Source organism: Girardinichthys multiradiatus, chromosome 13 (genome assembly GCF_021462225.1).
Source record: "Girardinichthys multiradiatus isolate DD_20200921_A chromosome 13, DD_fGirMul_XY1, whole genome shotgun sequence".
NCBI lineage: Eukaryota > Metazoa > Chordata > Actinopteri > Cyprinodontiformes > Goodeidae > Girardinichthys > Girardinichthys multiradiatus.
Window position 1 is genome coordinate 41873496 of NC_061806.1, and position 24798 is coordinate 41898293.

General features: G+C 41.9%; 3 protein-coding genes across 4 annotated transcripts; all 3 read right to left on the minus strand.

The window, feature by feature from the left end:
- Positions 1-201: 201 nt before the first annotated feature.
- LOC124878899 (cyclic GMP-AMP synthase) lies at positions 202-12317 on the minus strand. Of its 2 annotated transcripts, XM_047383080.1 has the most exons (9): positions 12220-12317; positions 9745-9842; positions 9429-9654; positions 6501-6723; positions 6201-6331; positions 4143-4287; positions 3679-3778; positions 2646-2768; positions 202-1624 (listed from the first exon to the last, which is right to left on the minus strand). In XM_047383080.1, the coding sequence occupies exons 3-9, from the start codon at positions 9648-9650 to the stop codon at positions 1246-1248; spliced, it is 1323 nt and encodes a 440-aa protein (XP_047239036.1). In that variant the 5' UTR covers positions 9651-9654; positions 9745-9842; positions 12220-12317; the 3' UTR covers positions 202-1245. The 2 variants fall into 2 exon arrangements, with proteins under 2 accessions (XP_047239036.1, XP_047239035.1); XM_047383079.1 differs by having other exon boundaries at positions 9429-9842.
- A 1194-nt stretch (positions 12318-13511) lies between these two features.
- Positions 13512-20224, minus strand: eef1a1l2 (eukaryotic translation elongation factor 1 alpha 1, like 2). Its single transcript, XM_047383273.1, has 8 exons — positions 20109-20224; positions 19309-19464; positions 17194-17373; positions 16820-17116; positions 16587-16737; positions 15179-15435; positions 13963-14197; positions 13512-13873 (listed from the first exon to the last, which is right to left on the minus strand). Exons 2-8 carry the CDS (start codon positions 19450-19452, stop codon positions 13749-13751), a joined length of 1389 nt encoding a protein of 462 aa, XP_047239229.1. The 5' UTR covers positions 19453-19464; positions 20109-20224; the 3' UTR covers positions 13512-13748.
- Positions 20225-20344: 120 nt separating this feature from the next.
- Positions 20345-24171, minus strand: LOC124879019 (elongation factor 1-alpha). The gene is made up of 8 exons (XM_047383274.1): positions 24069-24171; positions 23137-23291; positions 22139-22318; positions 21765-22061; positions 21536-21686; positions 21200-21456; positions 20885-21119; positions 20345-20786 (listed from the first exon to the last, which is right to left on the minus strand). Exons 2-8 carry the CDS (start codon positions 23278-23280, stop codon positions 20665-20667), a joined length of 1386 nt encoding a protein of 461 aa, XP_047239230.1. The 5' UTR covers positions 23281-23291; positions 24069-24171; the 3' UTR covers positions 20345-20664.
- Between the last annotated feature and the right edge of the window lie 627 nt (positions 24172-24798).

Here is a 24798-nt window from a genome sequence, read left to right on the forward strand (position 1 = left end):
GTTCTCTCTCTAAAGGTCTGTGTTATTTCACACTATTAATCACGTTTCTCCTTCTTATTTCATAAATCTACAAGAATTATAATTTTATATGTAGTCTGTTCATTTACACAGATCACAGAAGGTCATGATATACTAAAATATCTAGAAAGATGATGATGATGAAAATATTTTGACCAAAAATATTTGGCTGCAGACTGGAAGTAGATATAAAACCTGAGATTTTATTATACAGCAGAATATTTATACATTTCTTGTTTCACAAGGAAAGTTCTTTAATGATTCATAAAATAATAATTTTTCTGAATTCAAAATAAAAACCTCATGAAAATCTTATAAGAATTGTTTTAAACAAACAAAATATTAGATCAGATAAAATTTGAAATGTTGTGACAAATCAACTTTGAGGACAAAATTTTCATAAGCTGCCTAACAAACAGCTTGATGAATAGATCTTCTTTTGGCTTTTCCTTTTCAGGGGTCGCTACAGCGAGTCATCTGTCTCCATCTATCTTCTGCATCTTCTTCTGTCAGACCCACTACCGTCATGTCCTTTCTTCTCCTCCTCTTTGGTCCTCCTCTAGGCCTCCTGCCTGGCAGTTCCAGCCTCACTATCTCTCCGCTGTGGCTTCTTCTCCAAAACATCAAACATGAGCTTTCCCTATGATGTCCTCATTCCTGATCCATCAGTGTCGCTCCCAAAGAGAACCACAACATCTTCATCTCTGCTACTTCCAGCTCCGCTTCCTGTCTCTAAACCATAGAACATGCTGGCCTCACCTCCGTCTTCTACACCTCTCCTTTCATTCTCACTGAGACTGGTATCATATAACACACCTGACACTTTCTCCACTTGTTCCAACCTGTCTGGACACGTTTCTTCACCTCTTTTCCACCCTCACCATGGCTCTGGACTGCTGACCCAAAGTACTTATAGCCTGATGAATTGATAATTAGGCTTGCTGACTTCACCTGGGCTAGTCAAATGTTATGCCTGATCAGAGACCAAAATAACAGAGAAATCTGAGAAATTTAAAATAAAAATTGAGTTTTTCCTGCACAGATTTAGGATAAACTGACTGCTAGGATGCACCTGACTTGGAATCTGTATGATCGATTGAATCGACTTTATAAGGGCCTCCAGATGATTTGTTGGGAATTGGCTTTATAGAAATAAACTGAATAGAATAACTCTCTCGGTTTTCTGTTTTTCTGCATTTCCCTCATATCCGTCATGTTTTGGCCAAGTTAAAAACAGAGGAAATTAAAGCCCAGGCCGACAACTAAAACAAACACCAGGATGAACTTCAGACATTCAGAAGAAATCAGTGGGTGGGATGTTTCACTGAGTTCTCCTGCGTTTACTTCTGGTCCGACTGTTGTTGGTGTTAGAGGAGGAAGAAGAGCTGGAGGCTTCAGCAGTGGCAAACCTTCCCTCTTCTGCTCCTCCAGGACGTTGACCAGGAACACCCGAGCTTTGCGAGGGAACACGGACGTCGCAAAGAGGTTGCATTCAGGGACAAAGAAGTGGGGGAGAAAGCCTCTCTCAGCGTGGTCCTGCAGAGCCCCGACAAGGTGCAGGAAGCAGGCGGGAAGCTGCTGAGGAGCCCACGAGGAGTCATCAAACCTGATGGAAAAGATAAATAAATTACTGGGAAATGACGGACTTCGTAAACAATGCTTCATATTTCCATTGAAGCAGAACCAAACTCATTCGTACTTTTTCCAGCCTTTATAAAAATCTTTTACCATTTTTCTAAGATTTGACTTTCGAAACTATTTGTAACCTTTGAATCTTTCCACATTTTACCATAAACTGTATCTGTTTAGAAATTTATGTGACAGGCGAACACATTGCGGTCCACTTTAACTCCTTTAACCAAAAACGGAGTTCAGTGAAGAGATAATCATACATGGTTTACAAAGTTTTCACAAATAAATTACACTGTTGCATTGATTTTATTAAGCCTCCTTAACTCTGAGACCTTAAATAAAATCCTGTAGAATCAGTTGTTCTCAAAAGTGAGCCAATTAGTAAATAGAGTCCACCAGTGTGTAATATAATCTCAGTACAAATCCGTCTGTTCTATAAGTCCTCTGAGGATAATTATGTAAGAACATTAGTGAACAAACAGCTTCAGGATGATGGGAAGATGGATGAAGCTAAACACAGGAGAATCCTGGAAAAAAAAAACCTTTAGATGCTGCACAAAAGGTTAATCTTCCAGCAGGACAACAACCCTAAACATGAAACGCAGAATAAAACGGAATAGTTTCCATTAAAGCATATTTATGTGTTGAAATGGCCTAGTCAAAGTCCAGACATAAATCGCACTGAGAATCTGTGGCAAAACCTAAAAACTGATGTTGGCAGCTGCTGCCCATTCAATCAGACTGAATTTGAACTGTTTGCACAGAAAATGGATAAAAATGTCAGACTGTAGATGTTTAAAGCTGGTGGAGATAAACCCTCAGAGACCCAGAGCTGTATGTGTAGAAAACGTCACAACTCAGGGGGCGCTTGACAATAAATGGACAACACACCTTTTCAATTTTATTTATAAAAGGTTTGCTGTTGTAACACATCAAGGCACTGGATTGGCTACACTGTGTTACTTTATGCCTAAAATGAGGTGTTTGAGCAGCACCTGGCAGACAGAGTGTGCAGGAAGGCCGTCTTCCCGTGGTACGAGCAGAGGTCCTCCAGGTCTTTGGGAAAACGTTGTTTTAGACGCTCAATCAGAGATTTCAGCAGCATTAGGCACTGTTTTCTGAAACATAAGGGTACAAGATTATTTTACACGGGTCCAAACAAACAACCGAGTGAAACCGAACATTTAAGAAGGAATTAGAAGGGCAGACATTGCTCAATAATCCAACAATGATGACTGATTGTCATCATGTGGTGATGATGAAATTCTTAACCTATGAATGAGGTCACACAGGTAAATATTAGCATGCTGAGTAAGTTAAAGTTTGATCCTGAGTGCCAGAACCTGCTGGTGGAAACACATGTTCATCTTTCTGGGTCTATAGGGTTTCCTGTAGAAGACCAAAAGGTAAAAACGAAACCTTCAGGTCCAGTTTCTACAGAACCATTCAGAGCTGAAATCTACTGGGAGTCAATGAGAATGTGGGCGTGTCGCTCTGCACTCTGGGCTCTGATTGGTCAGAAAACTAATGCTCCTCCAGTAGTGGAGAAACCCAGGCTGGATGGAGACAGAAACACCTATGACTGGATGGAGAACCTGGACCTGTGGAGATGAAGCTGCAGGTAGAACAGCAGGTTGAATCATAAAAATCTCAACATTTTTCACAGTTAAAATCATTGTTATATGTTATCTAATTTCTGAAACACTGTATAACGTATTGCCATCAAAACACATGGCATGCTTTCCTGAGGCTGCCCCATGTGTTCATGTGTTTGTTACATGTGTTTTTCCAAACACATAACAGCTGATTGAAAACTGGGAAAGAAACGGAGGAAAATAACAAGAAATATGCCGAATCGTTATTAGCTTTAATCATTTTTGCAGGGCATTTTTAAACGTTACGAACTGAAGGTCTCACGTTGTTGTTCTGAAACAGAGATCTGGATAAAAATTATTTCTGAGTCAAGAGGTTCCGGGACTGAATATGAGCAAAAAAAAAAACACATTTAGAAAACCAACAATAACTCACCGACAGCATTTGGTGTCTCTGCTCTCACAGCAGGTTTTCTTGTTGCCATGAGACTTGATGATTTTCTTCTCAATGTGGGAGAAAGAAATCCTCCAGCTCTCTGATGAAGAGCCAAGTTAAAAACAGGAGGAACAGGATGAAGCTCAAATCTCTGCAAGTTAATGTCTGAATTCTGTGTTTCTTTACAGATTTAATCCTTGTTTTACAGATACATCTGAAAAAATTAGAACATCTTGAAAAAGTTGAATATCTTTTGTCCATTATTTCAGAAAGTGCAACTCATTCATTATATAAATTCATCACACATAGAGTGAAATAAATAAAAAAGCCTGCAAAGGCTTCCTGAGCCTCTGGATGGTCTCAGTCTGGGTCAGTAGGAGATACAATCATGGGGAGGACGTGGACACTATATTTAACTATTTTTAAGCTATGACAGTGTGGGAAGGCACTGAATCTCGTCTCACCTTTGGCGTCTTCACCCAGTTTTCGTCCTTTCTGTCTTTTTGGTACAAAGTAACAAGGCAAACTTTTGATTTCCTGTCGAAGCTTCTTTCCCAGCCAGTTGTCCACATCTGGACCATTTCGTACTGCAAGCGGCCAGCTCTGGACCTCCAAACAACCACAACAACAAAACATTAAAGCCACATCAGAGCAATTTGAAAAACTTGAACATTTCTGTAAAATTTGATAAAAGGCCAAGATTTACCTTGTGACCCTGAAGTAAAGCATTTAGAACTTACTTTAACATTGATGAATGAAAGAAATAGCAGCTGAATAATGTCAGAAACCGGGACACCAAACGTATGCAGTAACTGGTTGTTATGGCGATTCCTGTCACTGTTTTGAACCAGACCGGCACACAGTATTGTGCAAAAACCTCAAGATTTATTTCAAATATTCTGAAAGTGAGTGTCAGAATGTCCTCATGGCCACACAGGTAAATCTTCATTTCTACTGTGATTTATTTAAAACATCTGAGCCTTCACTTCTACCTTTCAAATAAAAATCCAGAGCTGAAATCTATTGGGAGTGAATGAGAGTCTCTCTGCACTCTGAGCTCTGATTGGTCAGAAAACTGTCCTCCAGCAGATGGAGACAAACCGGCTGGAAGGAGAGAGAAACACCTACGGCTGGATGGAGGACCTGGACCCGTGGAGATGAAGCTGTGGCAATGAAAGGACATTAAATCCAAAAGGTTTTCAACATTTTGGAGGTAATCATCTGGAGTGTGACATTATCTCACAATAAGATGGAGGCCTGCAGGCTCAGGCAGATAAAGTCCAACTTTCTGGGATCCATTCAACCCTAAAACTGTGTTTTTATTAAGTATATTGGAGCTTTGAATCTCCAAAGAAGGAGGCGTTTCTCAATCTTTCAACCAGTTTATTGGAATTTTGTTAACATGGATGTTGCATGAAGTATCCCTCTCACATTATTCCAGACTCAACTGCACATTTGGGTGCATTTTGATGCTGTTTTGCCACAGAACCTCAGTTAAATTTAGGTCTGGGCTTTAACTAAGACATGAATTTGATTTGATCTAAACCATCCATTGTATCTCTGGCTGTATGTTCAGGGTGGTTGTCCTGCTGGAAGGTGAACCTCCACCCCAGTCTTAGGTCTTATGCAGCCTCTAACAGGATTGTCCTGGATTTGGCTCCAATTATCTTCACATCGTCTCTGACCAGCTTCCCAGTCCCTCTTGAAGAAAGGATCACCACAGCATGATGCTGCCACTACCATGTTTCACTTTGGTAATGGTGTGTTCAAGGTGATGTACAGAGTTAGTTTTCCTTCACACTTCCTGTTTTGGATGTAGGCCAAAACGTTCAGTTTTGATCTCCTTCTTCCACGTGTTTACTGCGCCTCCTTCATCACTTGTAGCAAAGTGCAAACACATTTCTAATGAGTACATTTAGGCCAGATTTGTGGAGTTTATCACGAATAGTTGCCCTGTCAACAGACCAATCTTCCCACCTGAGCTGTGAATTTCTGGAGCTCCTCCAGAGTTACCATGGACCTCTTAGCTGCTTCTCTGATTAATGTTCTCCTTGCCCAGCCTGTCAGTCTAGGTGGACCTCTGAAGAACCTCTGAAGCCAGAAACAAAACATCTGCGGCTGGACTCAGATTAAATTGCTCGTTACTAATTAAATGACGTCTGCTGGCAGTTAGTTCCTCTGGATTTAGGGGCATTAGAGTAAAGTTGGCTGAATATGAAGGCACAACAAAAGTTCTGGTTTTTATTTGTAGAATATTTTATACCATGTATTAGTTTTTTCTCCCTTTAATTAAACACTACTTTGTGTTGTTCAGTCCCTTAAAATCCTAATAACACACATTAAGGCTTCTGGTTTTAATTGGATTAAATGTGGAAGAAGTCCAAACGGTCTGAATACGTTGACAAGGCTGACTTATTAAAGCTTTATAGCATTAGTTTTAGCAGCAGGGCCCAGTAATGCAACTGGTTCTGGTTTTCTACTTTCTGATAGTCAACACGGCAGACTTATTGATTACTGATTACCTCCAGAGCAGGAACCACGTCCACAGAAATCAGCTCCTCTCCGCTGATCTCCTTCCTGCACAGAGACAAAGTGACGGCAGGAGAGTTTGGTTTCTTCTTGTTCACCTCCCATCTGCAGCGTCTATCAGGAACTGAAGAGAAGACAAAACACAAACAACTTTCTACTAACTCTGCACCTTTCCATCCATCCATCCATCCATCCATCCATCCATCCATCCATCCATCCATCCATCCATCCATCCAGGAGAACCCAGTTGCTCAGACTGTAGCAGCAGAGGAATGAGAGGAGAAGCAGGCGACCTCTGTAGGTCTTGAGGAACTTGCGGATGAGCCGAAACATCTCAGTCAGGATTTTACTGGACGACAAGGTCCGATTGTTTTCCAAGAGAAAGTCCTTGATGGGGTGGCGAGTGGGTCGGGTCAGATCAATCCTGTAGAATAGGCCGGCGTCGAGCTTGGTGGTGCATAAGCATGAGGGAACCTGAAGCTTCAGCATCATGTCGAACTCATCTGGGCTGTGGATCTAAGGGGAGAAACACAGAGGTTTTACCGGGCCGGGGCCCTGATCTGGGTTTATTTTCAATTCAATTCAATTCAGTTTTATTTATATAGCGCCAATTCACAACACATGTTGGCGCTATATAAATAAAACTGAATTGAATTGAATGTTGTCTCAAGGTTCTTCACAATGTCAGGTTCATACATTCTAATTAATCCTAACCATTGAACAGTTCAGTCAGATTCAGTTATTTATTCAAATTGGATAAAAAGTTTTTCTATCTAAGGAAACCCAGCAGATTGCATCCAATCAGTGACTTGCAGCATTCACTCCTCCTGGATGAGCATGTAGAGACAGTGGACAGTCACTGGTGTTGACTTTGCAGCAATCCCTCATACTGAGCATGCATGTAGCGACAGTGGAGAGGAAAAACTCCCTTTTAACAGGAAGAAACCTCCAGCAGAACCAGACCCAGGTTCAGTGTGAGCGGCCATCTGCCACGACCGACTGGAGGTTTGAGAGAACAGAGCAGAGACACAAAAAGAACAAAGAAGCACTGATCCAGGAGTACTTTCTATGGGAAGGAAAAGTAAATGTTAATGGATGTAGCTCCTTTAGTCGTTTCATCTAGAAAGAAAGAACAGATAAACTCTGAGCCAGTTTTCAAGGTTAGAGTCTGAAAGAGAGAACATAGAGTTAGTTACAGTAGAAGCTCAGTCAGTATCCATGTCTAGGAGAGAGAAAGGGTTAAACACTGAAAGACAGGGCCATGTGGATCATCTGTAGAAGGTGAGCATTAAGTTGTTGCCAGCAGAAGCTTGGACGATTCCCCTCTCCAGAAAGGTGTCACAGGTAGACACAGAGTCAGGCCAGGTGTAGCTTCTAGGAAGAGAAAAGAGAGAGAATATAAAGTTAAAAACTGAAATAACAGCAAATAATGCAGAATTGGAGAGTAGTATGAGAATGTAGTGAAGAGAGTGAAAGTGGTCATTATGTCCTCCAGCAGCCTAAGCCTATAGCAGCATAACTACACAGTGTCACGGAGTGACATTTTTGGACTTTGTTTGTGGCTTTGTGTTTGTTTAACTTTTACTTAGATTTTTCTATTTTGGTTTTTGTATCAAGTTTTTCTTTTCTCCTTCTTCCGCCTCCTAGTGTTTACGACTTAAGTTCTTTTATGGTTGTTTTCTTATTACTTTGTATGGTTTATTATTATTATTATTATTATTATTGTAATTATTATAATTATTGGTCTTCCCTGGATTCTCTAGTTTTATTTCTCTTTAGTATCTTTGTGTTTAATTGTGTTTTATTATTTGTTCCTTTGCACTCTTCTTGTTTACTAGTTTATTTTCTGTTTCCTTTCCAGTTAATTCAGTCAGTGTGGTTAGGTTTCTTTACTTTTGTATTCAGGTTTTCTTTATGGGTTCTTTGGTTGTTCTCAGGTTGTTCTTGTTGTTTCTATGTTCCCTCTAGTTTCTCTGATTATTCTAGTTTTCTTATTCCCCATTTGATTATTTATCTTCGTCTATAGGTTTGCTTGGTCTGTGTTTCTGTTTATTGTTTATTAGTTACTTTGCTCATCCTCAGTCTTTGTATCTGTTTCATCGGTTCCTTCTACCTCCCTGCTTCCTTGTCACACCTGTTCCCTGTTTCCTCTGATTACCTGCCCTTTGTTATTTCACAATATATAAGTTGGTTTTGTGTCTTTGTTCAGGGCTGGTTCCTTGTGTTCGTCACACCTCGTTCTTGTCCATGATTATGCTTTGTTTTTTGCCACGCCTTGCCTTGGGAAACCTGCAGTGATTTTGCTACGTTTTTGACCTTGTAAATAAATCTTTGAATTTCAAAGATGATCCTGCCGAGCTCTTGTCTGCACTTTGGTCCGATCCAAAACCACACCGTGACACACAGATAGTTTCAGTTCAGATTATTTAGTTAAACGGCGCTTATTTACAACAACGTCGTCTCAAGGAACCTCACAAAGGGTCCCACTGATGGTCATTGTTATACTAAAAACCACAATGATTGAGATACCTCCCTCTGTCAGACTGATTTCTGAACCAGACAACATGTCACAACTTGTCCTCGTCTGCCACTACCTTGTTATTTTGTTCAATCCCTATAAATGTAATTCCTCCTTTAACCAGTTTTGTCATTTATTCTTTCTTTCATTATGCATGCTCTTTTCCTTCGTTCCTTTCTTTATCCTCTCTTCTATCTTTCCTTTTCTTTCCAGGTTTTTCAGTGTTTTCAGACTAATTTGCCTTCATTAATGCATCATTTCTTCCTTGTGTTTTCCATTTTCACCTTGAGTAAAAACAAGTTAGAAGATTCAGTAACTGGTTAATTGGAAGAGACCGACGTTGTCTCGTGGATCCAGAAGACCCAGGTTCTGGCATTATGTGCTCAGCAGAAATGGTGTATTATGGGAAGTCCCTGTTTTTTGTGTTTTTAATGTTATTCTTTATATCTCTGTTATTTATTTTCCTATAAATCCCTTTGAATGGCCCTGGATATGAATTTTTATTTTTTGCTTATTTCCTTCTGTTCTCTTCATTTCATTATTTTCAGATTTTTCTTTAATTCAGTTACAATTAATTTATTGCTGTCTTTAGAGCAACATTTGTTTGAAATGTATAAAAGTTTAATTTGTGGCCTGGATTCTGTGTTTCCGCCTCCAGACTGAGGATAAACCTGCAGGCTCTGATCTGTTTCCATGACCTCACCTTGACTTTCTCAAAGTAGCTTCCTGTGTTGAGGAACTCCACTGACTGGAACAAAGGCTGGTCACTGCTGCTTTTCAGGAACTTCAGCAGGTTTTCCCGGAAGTCGTTGACTACCACCGAAGCCCAGCAGCGGTCCTTCTGCCGGATCTTCAGCTCTTTGGAGCTGAGTTTGATCCAGTGGGCCATATCAGGGGGGATGGGAACAAAATCATCGGCCATCATGGAGCTTTCCACCGCAAGGAGACACAGATGATGATGAGACTTAGAAACCTGAAGGCCAATGATTCCTCAAACCATGGATGATCTTTAGTTTAACCTGAATGTTGCTGCTGCAGTCTCGGTCTTCGTTTCGCAGGAGTGAGACACTGAGACAGATTCGTCTCAACTTTCAACCGAAAATTCACAGAGAAAAATCTGTTGAGGAAACAGAGACTAAACATTAGAGTCTCCTGGATCATCTGACGGAAAAGATTTACACAGGAGCAAATCATGGTTATTCCAACCAACCAACCAACCAACCAACCAACCAACCAATCAATCAATCAATCAATCAATCAATCAATCAATCAATCAATCAATCAACCAATCACTCAATCAATCAATCAATCAATCAATCAATCAATCAATCAATCAATCAATCAATCAACCAATCAATCAATCAATCAATCAACCAATCAATCAATCAATCAATCAATCAATCTCAGCACTATTACAGACCAAGGTCCTTCACAGGTAAAATAATAAAATGGTGAAAGCAATTAAACCCAGTGTCCCAGTTTGTAGATGACTAATGGTTTTATTGGTCCAGCTCCCCAGCATTAAAAGCCAGTGAAAACAGATGAGTTTTAGAAAGTGGTGTAAAATCCCTCAAGGTTCTGGTGGACCTCATGGATAATGGGGGACTGCTCCACGGTTTAGGAGCTGCAGGTGAAAACGTTGGGTCTCCTCTGGTGACCAGCTGAGAACCTCAGAACGACTAGAAGGTTTGGTTTGCAGATAGATGGATGTTAAAAGTTATGAACCTAAAACTTTTCTGTTATTAATATTCAGTCCTTCGATTTGCGACAGAGACCGTTTAGGAATAATGATGTTAAAATGATTCAAGCGTGTGATTAGAGTCCTGATCTGGCCTCTGAAAGGTGGGGGAGCTTTGAGGAGCATAGATGTTCAGAGGATCTCCAGTTTGAAATCAGATAAGCAACAAAAATCAGCAAAGTGATTAAAAACTACAAAAGATTGAAAGACATTTCCCAATTTTTCCCACTGCAGAGCAGAATATCAGAAAACCATCCAAGGAATCTGGAGGATACTCCAGATTAACCAAGCTTAAGCTAGTACAGAGTAGTCTCTGATCCCTCTGAATCCAGAACCATCATCCATCATTGGCTGATAGAACCTCGTGGAACAGGGATTACCTTGGAGAACCTTAGTCCAGCTCTACAACAGATTTACATTCACAAACTTTACTGAGCAGAGAAGAAGCCGGTGTTAACCTCAGAGGAGGCGTCAGCTTCTCCAGGATGGACCGTCACATAGTGGGATCATGGATCAGATGGATCAGTTCTCCAGATGCTTGTTGGAAAAGGAGCATCCTGGCTATGTGATGGGAGGAGGTTGTATCATAGTATGGGTTTGGATCATTTTCTCTTCTCTGATGCAGCATTGATGCAGAAAAGTCCAGCAGATTTTAGAGCAACATCTGCTGCCTTCAGAACCACATCTTCTCCAGGGACATCTTCTGAAGCCCAATATTCACAAGAAACAAAGGAAACTGCTGTGAGAGGAGCCGCAGGGTCAGAGGTCAGCCCTCTCCCCCTGTCCGAGTTCTTCAATATCCTCCTGGCACCAGTAGCGGCTGACTGGTTCTAGGAAAGTGGGGCGGAAAGGAAATCCTCTCTCCCAGAACCGCTTTGAGACTTTTCTCTCCTCCTCCACAAATTAATCCGTAACCTATTAACCTTTTTATATAACATTTGATTCTTGTATCTGATTGCCTTATTGTAAGTTAAACCTTTCCTTTTTTTTTTTTTTTGGGCTGCACGGTGGTGCAGTTGGTAGCACTGTTGCCTTACAGCAAGAAGATCCTAGGTTCAATTCCCATCCGGGGATCTTTCTGCATGGAGTTTGCATGTTCTCCCCGTGCATGCGTGGGTTCTCACTGGGTACTCCGGCTTCCTCCCACAGTCCAAAGACATGCCTGTTAGGTTAATTGGTCTCTCTAAATGGCCCTTAGGTGCATGAATGAGTGTGTGCATGGTTGTTTGTGTGTTGCCCTGCGATGGACTGGCGACTTCTCCAGGGTGACCCCGCCTCTCGCCCATAGACTGCTGGAGACCGACCTTTCCTTTTTGATCACATTTTAATTTTAAATACATAAAAGCTTTCACCTCATTTGTTGAGTTTCCTTCATTTAATTTGAAGTTTCTGGTTCCTGACTGGATAAACAATGAAAGGTTTAAAAGGGTTTGAGTTGAACTTCCTCCTGGAGTATGTATGATTCAGCAGAGATATTTAAATGAACTAATGAATAAAACAAGAACCAAACACCTGCTGATGGCCACAGGTTATTGTGGTTCGGATCACCTGGACGTTTGTAAGAACATTTTGGTTCTTCCAGGATAAATATGATCAGCTTTTTTAATAAAGTTGTAGATGGATATATAAACCTGTCCCAGTTTGTTATGAACTCTATCAACCAGTAAAACCAGTACAGCGGTCCGTGAGAACCGTCAGTAGACTTGATTTTCTTTTGGACTCAACAGAAACAATGAAGAAAATAAGGATCACTCACCTGGGCCCGGTTCGCCTGTAAATAAAGTTCAAGTGTCGCTGAACCGGAACGCAATCCAGAACTCGGATCGGATCTGCAGAGGTGCTGACGCTGCCGGTTACGAGCTCTGCTGTGATTGGTTGAAACATTTTGTTGGTTTCAGTTTCAGGTTTTATGAAACATCAGGAATGAAACTGAGCTCCGATTCTAAATCTATGGAAGCCCGTTTATAGCAGGGATAAAAAACAATTTTTCCTTACTTCGCTTTCTCATTGCAGAAATCGTAGCAAAATGATCAATTTTGGTCGTTTTTATTTTCTAATAAATTTTTAGGACTTAGACTCGAAATTCCAAACAAAGTCTACATAGAAAATCATTTGAAGATACGAAGTATACAGCTTTAATACTTGATAAAAACAGAGTTTATGTGAAAACTACTCTTCCTGCTCCCTGGTGGGGTTCGGGTCCACTGGGCTGAGAGGACCTTCACCATGGAGCTCATTATTTATGGAAACACACCTGGAATCTGTTGGAGCTGCACATGAAGGCGCCATAAAAACAGGTAGAGGTTTTAATATATTTCACAACTCCAATCATCTCCAGGCACTTCACAAGAAAAGGGTCCAGCTAGTTTCCATGAACATTTAATCATGTTCTCTCTCTCAATGTTCTCAACAGAACCTCTGGTGAGAAACCAGAACATGTTCCCTTCTTTCGTGTGCTCCGCTGGAATGATTTAGTTTTGGGCCAAATTCAGTGTAACAGATGAAGAACTTATTTTTACTCCATGTTGTCTGTGCTAATATTGAGTCTAAATGGACACTAAGAACATTCACGGGATTTAAAGAGGCCACAAAGAACATGAAGCTTCCTTCTATGCAGATGACTTCATGTTTTATTTCAAACCATTATATTTCTTTGCTGTCAGTGTTTAGTCAGGTTATAAATTTAGTATGAAAATCATTTAAAAAATCATTTAAATTTGCAAATAATTTGTCTTTTGAATGAAAGCGTTTAAATATAGCAGCTGAATATTTTTAAGTAGAAAAGATGCATTTATAGAAATTCAGAAGGATTTGTGGTCTGGCACTCCCAGAACCTCCTACATGAGAAACTGGGTCAGCAATGTTCTACTGTATGTTATTTAATTCTTCTGCTTTGGTCTGTTTGATGACAGAACCAGAATCTTTTCAATAATTGTCTGTTTATTTTGAGATTGAAACAAGAATTGAAGAATAAAATTGTAGAATCTGAAGTAAAAACATAAAACTAACAGATTTAGAGAAGAAGCACAAGAAAACAGAAGAAATGTCCTTGATTCTGATATTTTTATTGTTTCATCCCAGTTAACACCAGAGCTCCCAGTTGAAGGCAAAGAAGCCTCCTTTCCTGCGGAAATTTTTTCGATGGGCTTTAATCAGCATAAGCCAGTCCTTGAGTAAAGATCTGGGCCTCAGAGAAGCAGGCGCTGGGTGCTGAGGGTGAGGAGGAGACGGGGCGCCTGGCTGCTGCTGAGACACCACTTTCTGCTGGACGTCTTGCATGAAGATTCATTTCTTCTTGTCGGCCTTCTGTGCAGACTTGGTGACCTTTCCGCCAGAGGGGGCTTTCTTCTCGACGGTCTTGATGACACCGACGGCCACCGTCTGCCTCATGTCGCGGACAGCAAAGCGGCCTGGGGGGAGGAGATGGATCAAAGACATTTTCTAATTATTACAAAAGTCTAATAAATGATGAATGGATGACCACTAGAGGTCCACTCACCCAGTGGGGGATACTGGGCGAAGCTCTCCACACACATGGGTTTCCCAGGCACCATGTTGATGATGGCGGCGTCTCCGGACTTCAGAGCCTTGGGGTTGTCTTCCAGCTTCTTACCGGAACGGCGGTCGATCTTCTCCTTGAGCTCACTGAACTTGCAGGCGATGTGAGCGGTGTGGCAGTCCAGAACGGGGGCGTAGCCCTGGGCGATCTGACCGGGGTGGTTCAGGATGATGACCTGCGCAGCGAGAGGAACGACATTTTGGATCAACATTTGGAACAGATGAGAGATCATTCTGGGTCAGCAGCAAAGATACAAAGACAGACTTTTTAAATGTGGAAATGAATACTAAGCTAACAGAGCAACAATTAGCCCTGGAGGTTTCAAGGCTCAGTCTGTTTCTGTTGGAGAAAACCTTAGTTTCACTGGCAAAAGAAAACCCCAGATGACAATGTGCACCAGATACATTTCTGGCATGAAGTAAAGATCCTTCAGACCTAATTAAAGACAGAGACACGGTGCCATTCACATTTATTGGCACCCCGGTAAAATGTGTCAAAAGTCTTAAATAAATGTATTTCTATTACAGCAGCAGAATCTCACACTGAAAATAAAGATATCATGATCCCACTCAACAAGTTAGTGGAGTCTTTGGAAAAGAAAAAGAGGCCCACAGCATCCTAGGTCCTCCTCTGTACTTAACCGTGGGCATGAGGTGCTCTTCTACAGACTGATCCTTTGGTTCACAGCAGACCCACCTGAAGTGTTGCTGAAAAGCTCAGTCTTGGTCTCATCTGAACAAAGCGGTCCAGTTAAAGTCTCAGAAGAGTTTACATTTGTGATTTTAGGGCAGAAAAGGCATGAATGTTCCACTGCTTTGGCTGCAGCTGCAGGATGGAGGGAGGGATGGATGGATGTTCATAAAGCTGCTCTGGTGTAGAAGCTCTTGTGGCTCAGAGACATCAGAACATCAGTTTGTTTTGTCTGTGATTCAGGAATTTAAAGAACATGAACATATTCAATAAAAATGGAGACTTTTTCATATCTTTTTACCATTTTTAAAAGATTTCTGACCCCAAACTCTTAACCAAAGATTTGTTCAGGTCTGATTTGTCCGCATCTGAAATGCTAAAGAATAGGAGGTTCTGAAACAGATTTACAAGGTTCTGCTTGGTGTTTGAGGAACACTCGTAAACAGATTTCAGTTCTGTGGCTCACCTGAGCGGTGAAGTTCTCTGCAGCCAGGGGTGGGTCGTTCTTGCTGTCTCCGGCCACGTTCCCACGGCGAATTTCTTTCACGGAAATGTTCTTGACGTTGAAGCCGACATTGTCGCCGGGCAGAGCTTCAGGCAGAGATTCGTGGTGCATCTCCACAGACTTCACCTCAGTGGTCAGGTTGGGAGGAGCGAAGGTGACGACCATGCCGGGCTTCAGGATACCAGTCTCAACACGGCCAACGGGGACGGTTCCGATACCTGAGAGACAGAGAGAGGACAGTCACTGCAGGAACCTGACTGGATCAGGGAGGAGGGTGAGGATCTGGTACAGAGACCACCTGGTTAGAAATTTGCTCTACCAGATTGATTGACCCTGGAGGTCCTGCTTCTGGGTGTTTTCTTCTGCTCTGCAGATCCTCTCAGGCTGAGTCAGCTTGTGTAGCAACGTTAGGCAGACATTCTTTGATCTTTCAGGAGATGTTCTGGACTCTGACTGGGCCACACTGAGGCATTGAGGAACTGCTCCTGAAGCCGGTTCTTTGTTTCTTTTGGCAGTGTGCTTCAGCTTATCTGAGCGTTAGAAGATCAACTGCCTGGAGCAGGTTATCTTGATGAAACGCTGCATTTAGTTGTTTTTCCTCCTACCCTGTATGCAGACTGGTCTCCCAGTAGCTGCTCTAAGAAAACATCATGATGGCGCCAGTACCATGCTTCATAGTAGGGAGTGAGTAGGCCAGGTTATAAAGGTTCTATTTCGGTTTCAGAGGACAATCTGACAATCTTAACGTTGGTTTCTGGCAAAAATGCACATGGACTACCATTTCTGGCCACTCTATCATAACGGCCTGGTAGATGGTATGTATTAGCAATGGCTGACCTTCTAGATGGCTCTCTTCTCTCCAAAAGGGGACACTGGACCTGGTCCTGGTGGTTCCAAAACTCTTCCTTTTATGTTTATTAAGACCACAAAGCTTTTAGGAGGTACAATCCTGTTGATTTTTCTTTGTCCATTGCAGAATTTCTGTCTGGACACATTCTGGTCCAAAGGGGTCTGCTGAACGTTCCTCTGACTTCACTGCATGATTTCTGTGAGACTTTATGTAGAATCAAGTTCAGTCAACTGAATGTAACACAGCTGGACTAAGTTGCAGAAGCATCTGATCAGTGGAAACAGGATTAACCTTAACTCTGAGTGTCATATCAAACAATGTGAATACTGATAAATCCATAAACTTACACAGATGGCTGAAAACAGGAATTTATTTTATCATCTGTGTTAATCTATAAAGAAAACTATTTAAACGGGTTGTAGAAAAAGTCTATAAGGAAACAGACAGTGGAAAGACTGAGAGGGTGTGAAAACATTTTGACACACACATATATGTATATATCTCACAGCTTCCACTCACCGCCGATCTTGTAGACGTCCTGCAGCGGCAGACGGAGGGGCTTGTCTGTGGGACGGCTGGGGGGCAAGATGGAGTCCAGGGCCTCCAGCAGGGTAACACCTGTGGCTCCGCCCTCCTTACGTTCAACCTTCCAACCTTTGAACCAGCTCATCTTTAAAGTGGAAGCAAGGATTTAGTTCATGTGATCACCATGAAAAGGTGAACCAGCTTGTGTTGAAAAGTATCAGCATCACCTTGTCGCTGGCCTCCAACATGTTGTCTCCGTGCCATCCAGAGATGGGGACGAAGGCCACGGTGGCAGGATTGTACCCAATCTTCTTGATGTAGGTGCTCACTTCCTTGGTGATCTCCTCGAATCTCTTCTGGCTGTAAGGGGGCTCGGTGGAGTCCATCTTGTTGACACCAACGATGAGCTGCTTCACACCCAGGGTGTAGGCCAACAGGGCGTGCTCACGGGTCTGGCCGTTCTTGGAGATACCAGCCTCAAACTCACCAACACCAGCAGCAACAATCAGGACAGCACAGTCAGCCTGGAAAGTTAAGAAGATTTAGATTAAAATATTCTAAAACCAGACCATAATGTCAGGCCAGTGTGGCTGATTCTTACCTGGGAGGTGCCAGTGATCATGTTCTTGATGAAGTCCCTGTGTCCAGGAGCATCAATGATGGTCACGTAGTACTTGCTGGTCTCAAACTTCCACAGAGCAATGTCGATGGTGATACCACGCTCACGCTCGGCCTTCAGTTTGTCCAACACCCAGGCATACTTGAAGGAGCCTTTTCCCATCTGTGAGAACAGAAGTTCACTCATGATCTCTTACTGGAAAGGACATTTTCTGTAATGCAGACGATACATTTTCAAAACCTACTGGTAGTTATTTGGTTACCTATATGCATCATGAAGAACTGGTACATAAAACAGTTGATATTTTGAATATTCTATTTAACTGTGACCCCGATTAATGTAACATTTCCTCCTTTGTTATAACTTCGTTGTCACTAAAACAAATGGTTTTTATCTTTCATGTCATTTGACCTGTTTTAGACATTTTATCCATACTATAAATTATCTTTATTCTGATTGGATAGATTTGAATTGGACCTGTTGTGGACCACAGTTCTGGATAAGCCCTGAGGAGAAGTACGCTCTGAGTGGACAGAAGATAAAACGAATCTAAACACTGGAATAAAATCAATTGAGTCCAAACATTCTGCCACATGAGCCAAAACTGTCAGGTTTTAAGTAATTATGGGTCACAAAATAATATCTTTTTTAATTTTTTTAATTCCAATCTTTCTTTGAAAAAAACATTTCAAATTTACCTGTAAGAAGCTAGATTTCTGTAGAGAAGGGAGCTGTAAACCATTAGGGATTTGAAACATAAAATCCAGCTGGTTTCCTTAGTTTAAAAGAAAAACTCTGAATATTTTAAATCTAAACTTTTTTCAATTTCTGGATTTCTTGTGGTTTTTTTCCTCAGCAACAGGAACAGGATATGGGTCGCTCTTTCTTCTTCTCTATTTAAATGAGTTTACTAAATGGGTGCACCAAAGTCTGCTCTTCAGTAAAAATCACTGAATGCTTGAGTTTGTTTATTATTGGCATGGGCCGCACAAAATCACTTCGAGGGCTGCAAATGGCCCCCCGGGTCACACTTTGGGCACTCCTGATTTTTTTGTAACACAAAAACAAGAACAATGACTTCCTGGTGCCACTTTAGAGAAGGAGCAGAATAAAAGTTTTACTGTATTTTTGAGTGATGCCTACATTCATTTCCAAGTATTTTAAAATGACAGAATAATGCATTAGTTAGATGAAACCTATTTTCATTCAATAATGCTTCATATCTCTTAATTATATATTTTAAGAAAGCAAAATAGAGATTTTAAATCATTTTAACCTACTAAAATGTTAACAGATAAATATTTTTCTATTATGTTAAATTTTGAAGCAAAAAATAACAAATGCTGATTCAAAGACATTAGATTGTAATTGTTATAGTTTTTGGTGTGCTTTGTTAATTATGTCCCGTTACACGTACCAGAGTTAGTCTGACTTTACGTCACATTTTTAGGATCATCCTAAAATTAAAACTCATGTTAGGATAATTTTTGATGATTTAAATTTAAGAATTTACAACACCAGGATCAGGGAGGTATGCTAAATACCAAACATGCTTCTTAGTGGGGCAATAAATTCCTATATAGTGACTGTTTTGGTGGATGAGAGAAAAACTAAGCTAATTATGCACAACCAATAGATTTTTATAGTTTTAAAAATCAGTAATAACTGATGTAAAAAAAGGTCAGTGGCAAACATATGAAAAAAATGAAAATATATATTCTGGTAATGTTTTAATGAAACTTTTGCTTTTGATTTTTATCTTAAAGTTTAAATTGTTTTATTGTCATGAATAATGAACTTTGAAAGTTTGTTTTTAAATGAAATTCAGATTATTCTCTAACTTTATCATATATCTTATTTTTAATCACTCATCAGTTAAGTATTTTATTTTAATGTCTACCTGTCGTGTCTCAGTAACTGTTTCTTGTCCTTCCATCCAACCATGTCTTTCAGCTGCACATTTGTCTTTTTTGACAGTTATATGAAATGTAATTAAGCCATACCAGTGACACTTCACACTTTGAACACTAGGTGGCAGTTTTCACCACAGAATGGGAGTCCACACCGATAACAGAACCGAGCGCGGCCGGAACCAACCTCAGCGGCCTCCTTTTCGAACTTCTCGATGGTTCTCTTGTCGATTCCTCCGCACTTGTAGATCAGGTGGCCGGTGGTGGTGGATTTTCCGGAGTCGACATGGCCGATGACCACGATGTTGATGTGGATCTTTTCTTTTCCCATTTTCTTCACCGGCTACAAATAGACGAGGCGTCACGTCCCCAGCTTTAAACATGCTTTAAACTTCAGCCCAAAGATAACATGGCGGCCATTGCGGTTTGCAACATTCGCGCTCCACCATCTAACCTTTAAAACTAAATTCATTCAAGTATTTCAATGACAAATCACACGTTTAAACAATAGGTGTATAAACTTTGAGTGTTTTAACTGGAGGAACTGCGTGGAAAACTAGCGCCATTATCGACTTAAAGATACATTTAACACCAGGACTGGGAATTACGACGTGCTCGTTCACGACACCCAACAGTGCCGCTGAGTCACGCACCACGTGCTCGACCAGCGTCGGTCTCCAGCCTCCATGTTGCGCACTGCCGCCGCCATGTTGTCGTGTGATGTGAACGCGCACTGCTAAACCTACAGGCGCGTTCACGAGGATTGTAAAGGATTGATCAATTTGAGTTAAATTAGATTTTTTTGAAGGATTCAGGTCGCAGATATCCTAAGAGAAATCCCTTCATTCTTACATGAACTCTGCAGCCCCGGCTCTCCCATAAAGCAGACCTTAAAATCATGCAGTTTAACATGTAGCAGATTTAAACTCCCATTTAACTTCTCATTTCACTCCAGCATGCATTGTTAAAACGTTGACATTCACCAACCTTAGTCCAGCAGCCAAGAAGCCAGAGTTAGAGAGACAAAAAGGACCGAACCTGCTCTGAGCAGAGGCTTTATACTGCAGACAGGGAGGGCTGTGCTGCTCCTTGGGACTAAAATAAGGGGTGCCATTGGCTGGTCACTAGAATGACACCCACCTCACGGGACAGCATGTCACGAACAGCTGCAGCCTGTGCTCAGAGGATACAAATCTACCAACTGAAGGATGCAGACACGCCAATTGCAATTTTTTCAGAAACATTTATTAGTTACCAGCAGCTTTCTTTCCAATTAAGTTTGTGGCATTTTAACATTGATACAGTTCTAAACGATTTCCAACTCAAACTGAACTGAGAAGAGGCACCGTCTTTTGAATTAGGTGACGATACCACAGTTCTTTTTCCTGCGGAAACTTTTGCGATGGGTTTTAATCAGCATAAGCCAGTCCTTGAGTACAGAGCTGTGCCTCAGAGAAGATGACCCAGGGTGGTAAGAGTCGATGGGGGAGGGGGTGGCCCGCAGCTGCCGGCACAAGTCTTGTTGGATGTCCTGCACGACCATTCATTTCTTCTTCTGGGCCTTCTCTGCAGCCTTTGTCGTCTTTCCGGAAACCTCCTTGGTGTCCACGGCCTTGATGACACCAACAGCCACGGTCTGCCTCATGTCACGCACAGCAAAACGACCTGGAACACAGGTGAGCAGAAATTAGAAAAGCCTTAAACATACTGCTTCAAAATTAACAAAACAGTGCTTTAGATGATGCATTCAAGCAAAAACCTACCAAGGGGAGGGTAACTGGAGAAGGGCTCCACCACCATGGGCTTCTGTGGGACCAGTTTCACAATGGCAGCATCTCCAGACTTGACAAACTTGGGGTTGTCCTCAAGCTTCTTGCCGGAACGACGGTCGATCTTCTCAATCAGCTCCTTGAACTTGCAGGCAATGTGAGCGGTGTGGCAGTCCAGCACAGGGGCGTAACCCTCGTTGATCTGACCTGGGTGGTTCAGGATGATGACCTGTGCACATGTTCAGAGTTAGAGATCCACTGAGTACAACTCAGACTTTTAGACGTTGATTCAGGCTGATCTGCACCGACCTGAGCGTTGAAGCTGTCCGCAGCCTTGGGTGGGTCGTTCTTGCTGTCACCAGCAACGTATCCACGGCGGATTTCCTTCACGGAGACGTTCTTGACGTTGAAGCCGACATTGTCACCAGGCACGGCTTCGGGCAGAGACTCGTGATGCATTTCAACAGACTTCACCTCAGTGGTCAGGTTGGGGGGAGCAAAGGTGACAACCATGCCGGGCTTCAGGACACCGGTCTCAACACGGCCGACAGGGACGGTTCCAATACCTAACATGGAGATGTATGAGCATCAAATACACTATAATGAGGTCTAATTCTACAACAATGACTGTTCAGCCTTTCTTACCGCCGATTTTGTAGACGTCCTGCAGGGGCAGGCGGAGGGGCTTGTCTGTGGGACGAGAGGGTGGCAGGATGGCATCCAGGGCTTCCAGGAGGGTGGTTCCGCTGGCATTGCCGTCCTTGCGCTCAACCTTCCATCCTTTGAACCAGCCCATCTACAAAAATGCAAGAAATTAGATTTTGTCCATGGCAACCCCCAAAAACCAGATCCCCAATCAGTCAGACAGTCTCACCTTGCTACTGGCCTCCAACATGTTGTCTCCGTGCCATCCAGAGATGGGGACAAAGGCAACAGCGGCAGGGTTGTAGCCAATCTTCTTGATGTAAGTGCTCACTTCCTTTTGGATTTCCTCAAAACGGGCCTGGCTGTAAGGGGGCTCGGTGGAGTCCATCTTGTTGACACCAACAATGAGCTGCTTCACACCCAGGGTGAAAGCCAACAGGGCGTGTTCACGGGTCTGGCCGTTCTTGGAGATACCAGCCTCAAACTCACCAACACCAGCAGCAACAATCAGGACAGCACAGTCAGCCTGGAAAGTTAAGAAGATTTAGATTAAAATATTCTAAAACCAGACCACAATGTCAGGCCAGTGTGGCTGATTCTTACCTGGGAGGTGCCAGTGATCATGTTCTTGATGAAGTCCCTGTGTCCAGGAGCATCAATGATGGTCACGTAGTACTTGCTGGTCTCAAACTTCCACAGAGCAATGTCGATGGTGATACCACGCTCACGCTCGGCCTTCAGTTTGTCCAACACCCAGGCATACTTGAAGGAGCCTTTTCCCATCTGTGAGAACAGAAGTTCACTCATGATCTCTTACTGGAAAGGACATTTTCTGTAATGCAGACGATACATTTTCAAAACCTACCGGTAGTTATTTGGTTACCTATATGCATCATGAAGAACTGGTACATAAAACAATTGATATTTTGAATATTCTATTTAACTGTGACCCCGATTAATACTTCGTTGTCACTAAAAAAAAAAACATTTTGTCATTTCAGCCGTTTTTACAGGGGAAAGAAAATGTCAAGGATTTTAGAAGACTTTCAACCGATAAACCAGGCTTTATTACAGGCATATTCCTGAACTCCATAAAGAGTCACAGTAAATCCTGTTGGAAGTGGCATTCACCATGCACAAAAACAATGCAATAGCATCTCGATTCATATGGGATCTGAATGTGACCGAGCCACGTTTCTAAACATAAATATAGTGCATTTTAAGTTATTTCTGCATGCCAGTAGTTTATTTTAAAGCAGTGGGTTAAGCTTTCCAAACATGTTGCCTAACCGTCAATGAAAATTGACTAATTAAAAATAAAATGTTAATTTATTCTAAAAGACTAGTAAAAAAAAATAAAAATAATTTGAATAAAGCTTCAAATCCCAATTGTCGTGTTTAAAAGGGTTGCGGCCTACTCTGGATAACATGCAGCGTCACCATTAGCCGTTCCCGCCGGCAGGCCCCACCCCGCGTGCGCGTACACAGATTCAGCTACACCCTCGTGCCGGGCAGCTGGGCATGTCGACGCCGCCATCTTGGACAGGGCCAAAACGGCTTAAAAAGTTGTATAAAAAAGAAAATAAAAACAGCTTCATCACCTCAGCGGCCTCCTTCTCGAACTTCTCGATGGTTCTCTTGTCGATTCCTCCGCACTTGTAGATCAAGTGGCCGGTGGAGGTGGACTTGCCGGAGTCGACATGGCCAATGACCACGATGTTGATGTGGATCTTTTCCTTTCCCATTGTCTTAGTTTCTGTCTCGGGAGATAATTCAAAATAGACAATTCAGTTTTTAAACATTCGATAAGGAAGCTAACAGCTAAACAGCCAAAATGGAGGCGTTGGTTGATGTAAAACAGGCCTAAGCCGGCTTTAGTCGGTCATACCTAGGGTAGGTTCTGTTTATGACGTTTTTAAAATTAGCTCAACATATGAAAAATGCTTTCAAATACAGTATTTTTACATCACACCAACAGTCGTTTTCATTCAAATGGATTGTTTCGGAGGCGTTAAAAGGCGGATGCTACCAGGCCGCAGCGGGCCCTAGGCCAGCCTGAGACACGTGTTACTGCCTGGGCCACGTCGGATAAAGTTACAAAGACCTCCAAATATCCAGAGTCCATCCCGGTCCAAACTCCTACACCTGTTCCTGGGAAACACGTCCAGTTGTTCCCAGGAGGAGAGGGACCAGATGCCAATGAAGCATCCGAAGATGTGCAGCTTTCCCCAGCCCCCTTTGTTCCCTTTTCTCCCCTTCATAGCCCATTCTTTTTAAAGCTAAATTAAACGTCACCAAAAATCCTTCCTACTTTTCTCAGAAAGGAGAAACGCCGGTTCCCTACATTTAACATCCAATAGCTAATTTTCTGTCAAATAATTCACAGGTTACATTTAGGTTACATAACCGTGAACGCGAAGTTAAAGATAAAAAGTGAACCAAGAACATTTTCTAGTTTTATTATAGATCAGGACGTCGCTTCGAAGCCTAAATCGTGATTTCTAATAAATGAATGAATCAAAGCGGTACATACCGGTGTTTCTGGGTTTTCACGGCCAAAGCTGCTGCCCCTTAGCCAGGTAACAGAAAGAGGAAGAGTAGTGACGGACTGGAAGGTTTTATACGGAATGGGAGGCGGCCTGGACTTCCCGTCATCCTCCCCTCCGCGCAAATCACATGCATTCCTGCAAAAAACGTCACCACGCCGGCCGAATGGAGAGGGAGCAGACTGAAACGTGCATGGTGATGTCTGATCAGCTGGGATGAGAGTTCACACGAAACAACACAACATGAGACATAGAGACATAGAGTTAAAACATGTTTGATAAAGATATCTTCAAGGTGTCTCAGGTTTTCATCTTAACAAAATTAGATCCATTCTCCTTTTTCAGAAATATTCACCTATTCAAAATATTTAAAACTAATACACAAATTATTGCATTTTACAGAAGCAATTCATGCAAGACCGCACAGCAGTAAAATGATTTATCAGAAAATGATGTGTGTTGCAGGGACACCTCATGTTCTGGGTTGTTCTTCATTTAAACTCTTAATCAGTAAGGAGACTGTTTTTCAGTTTTCCAGTTTGCAAAAAATATCTCAAGTCAAGACGACAAAATGGCTGTTGTTGTTTCTTCAAGCCAAATTACACCAAGATTACTACAGTAATTCCAGATATTTAATCCCAGTCCACAAAGAGGAGAACTACATCTCTGATATAAAATGATATGATTTAAATTTTCACACTATTGACTGATTTGTTT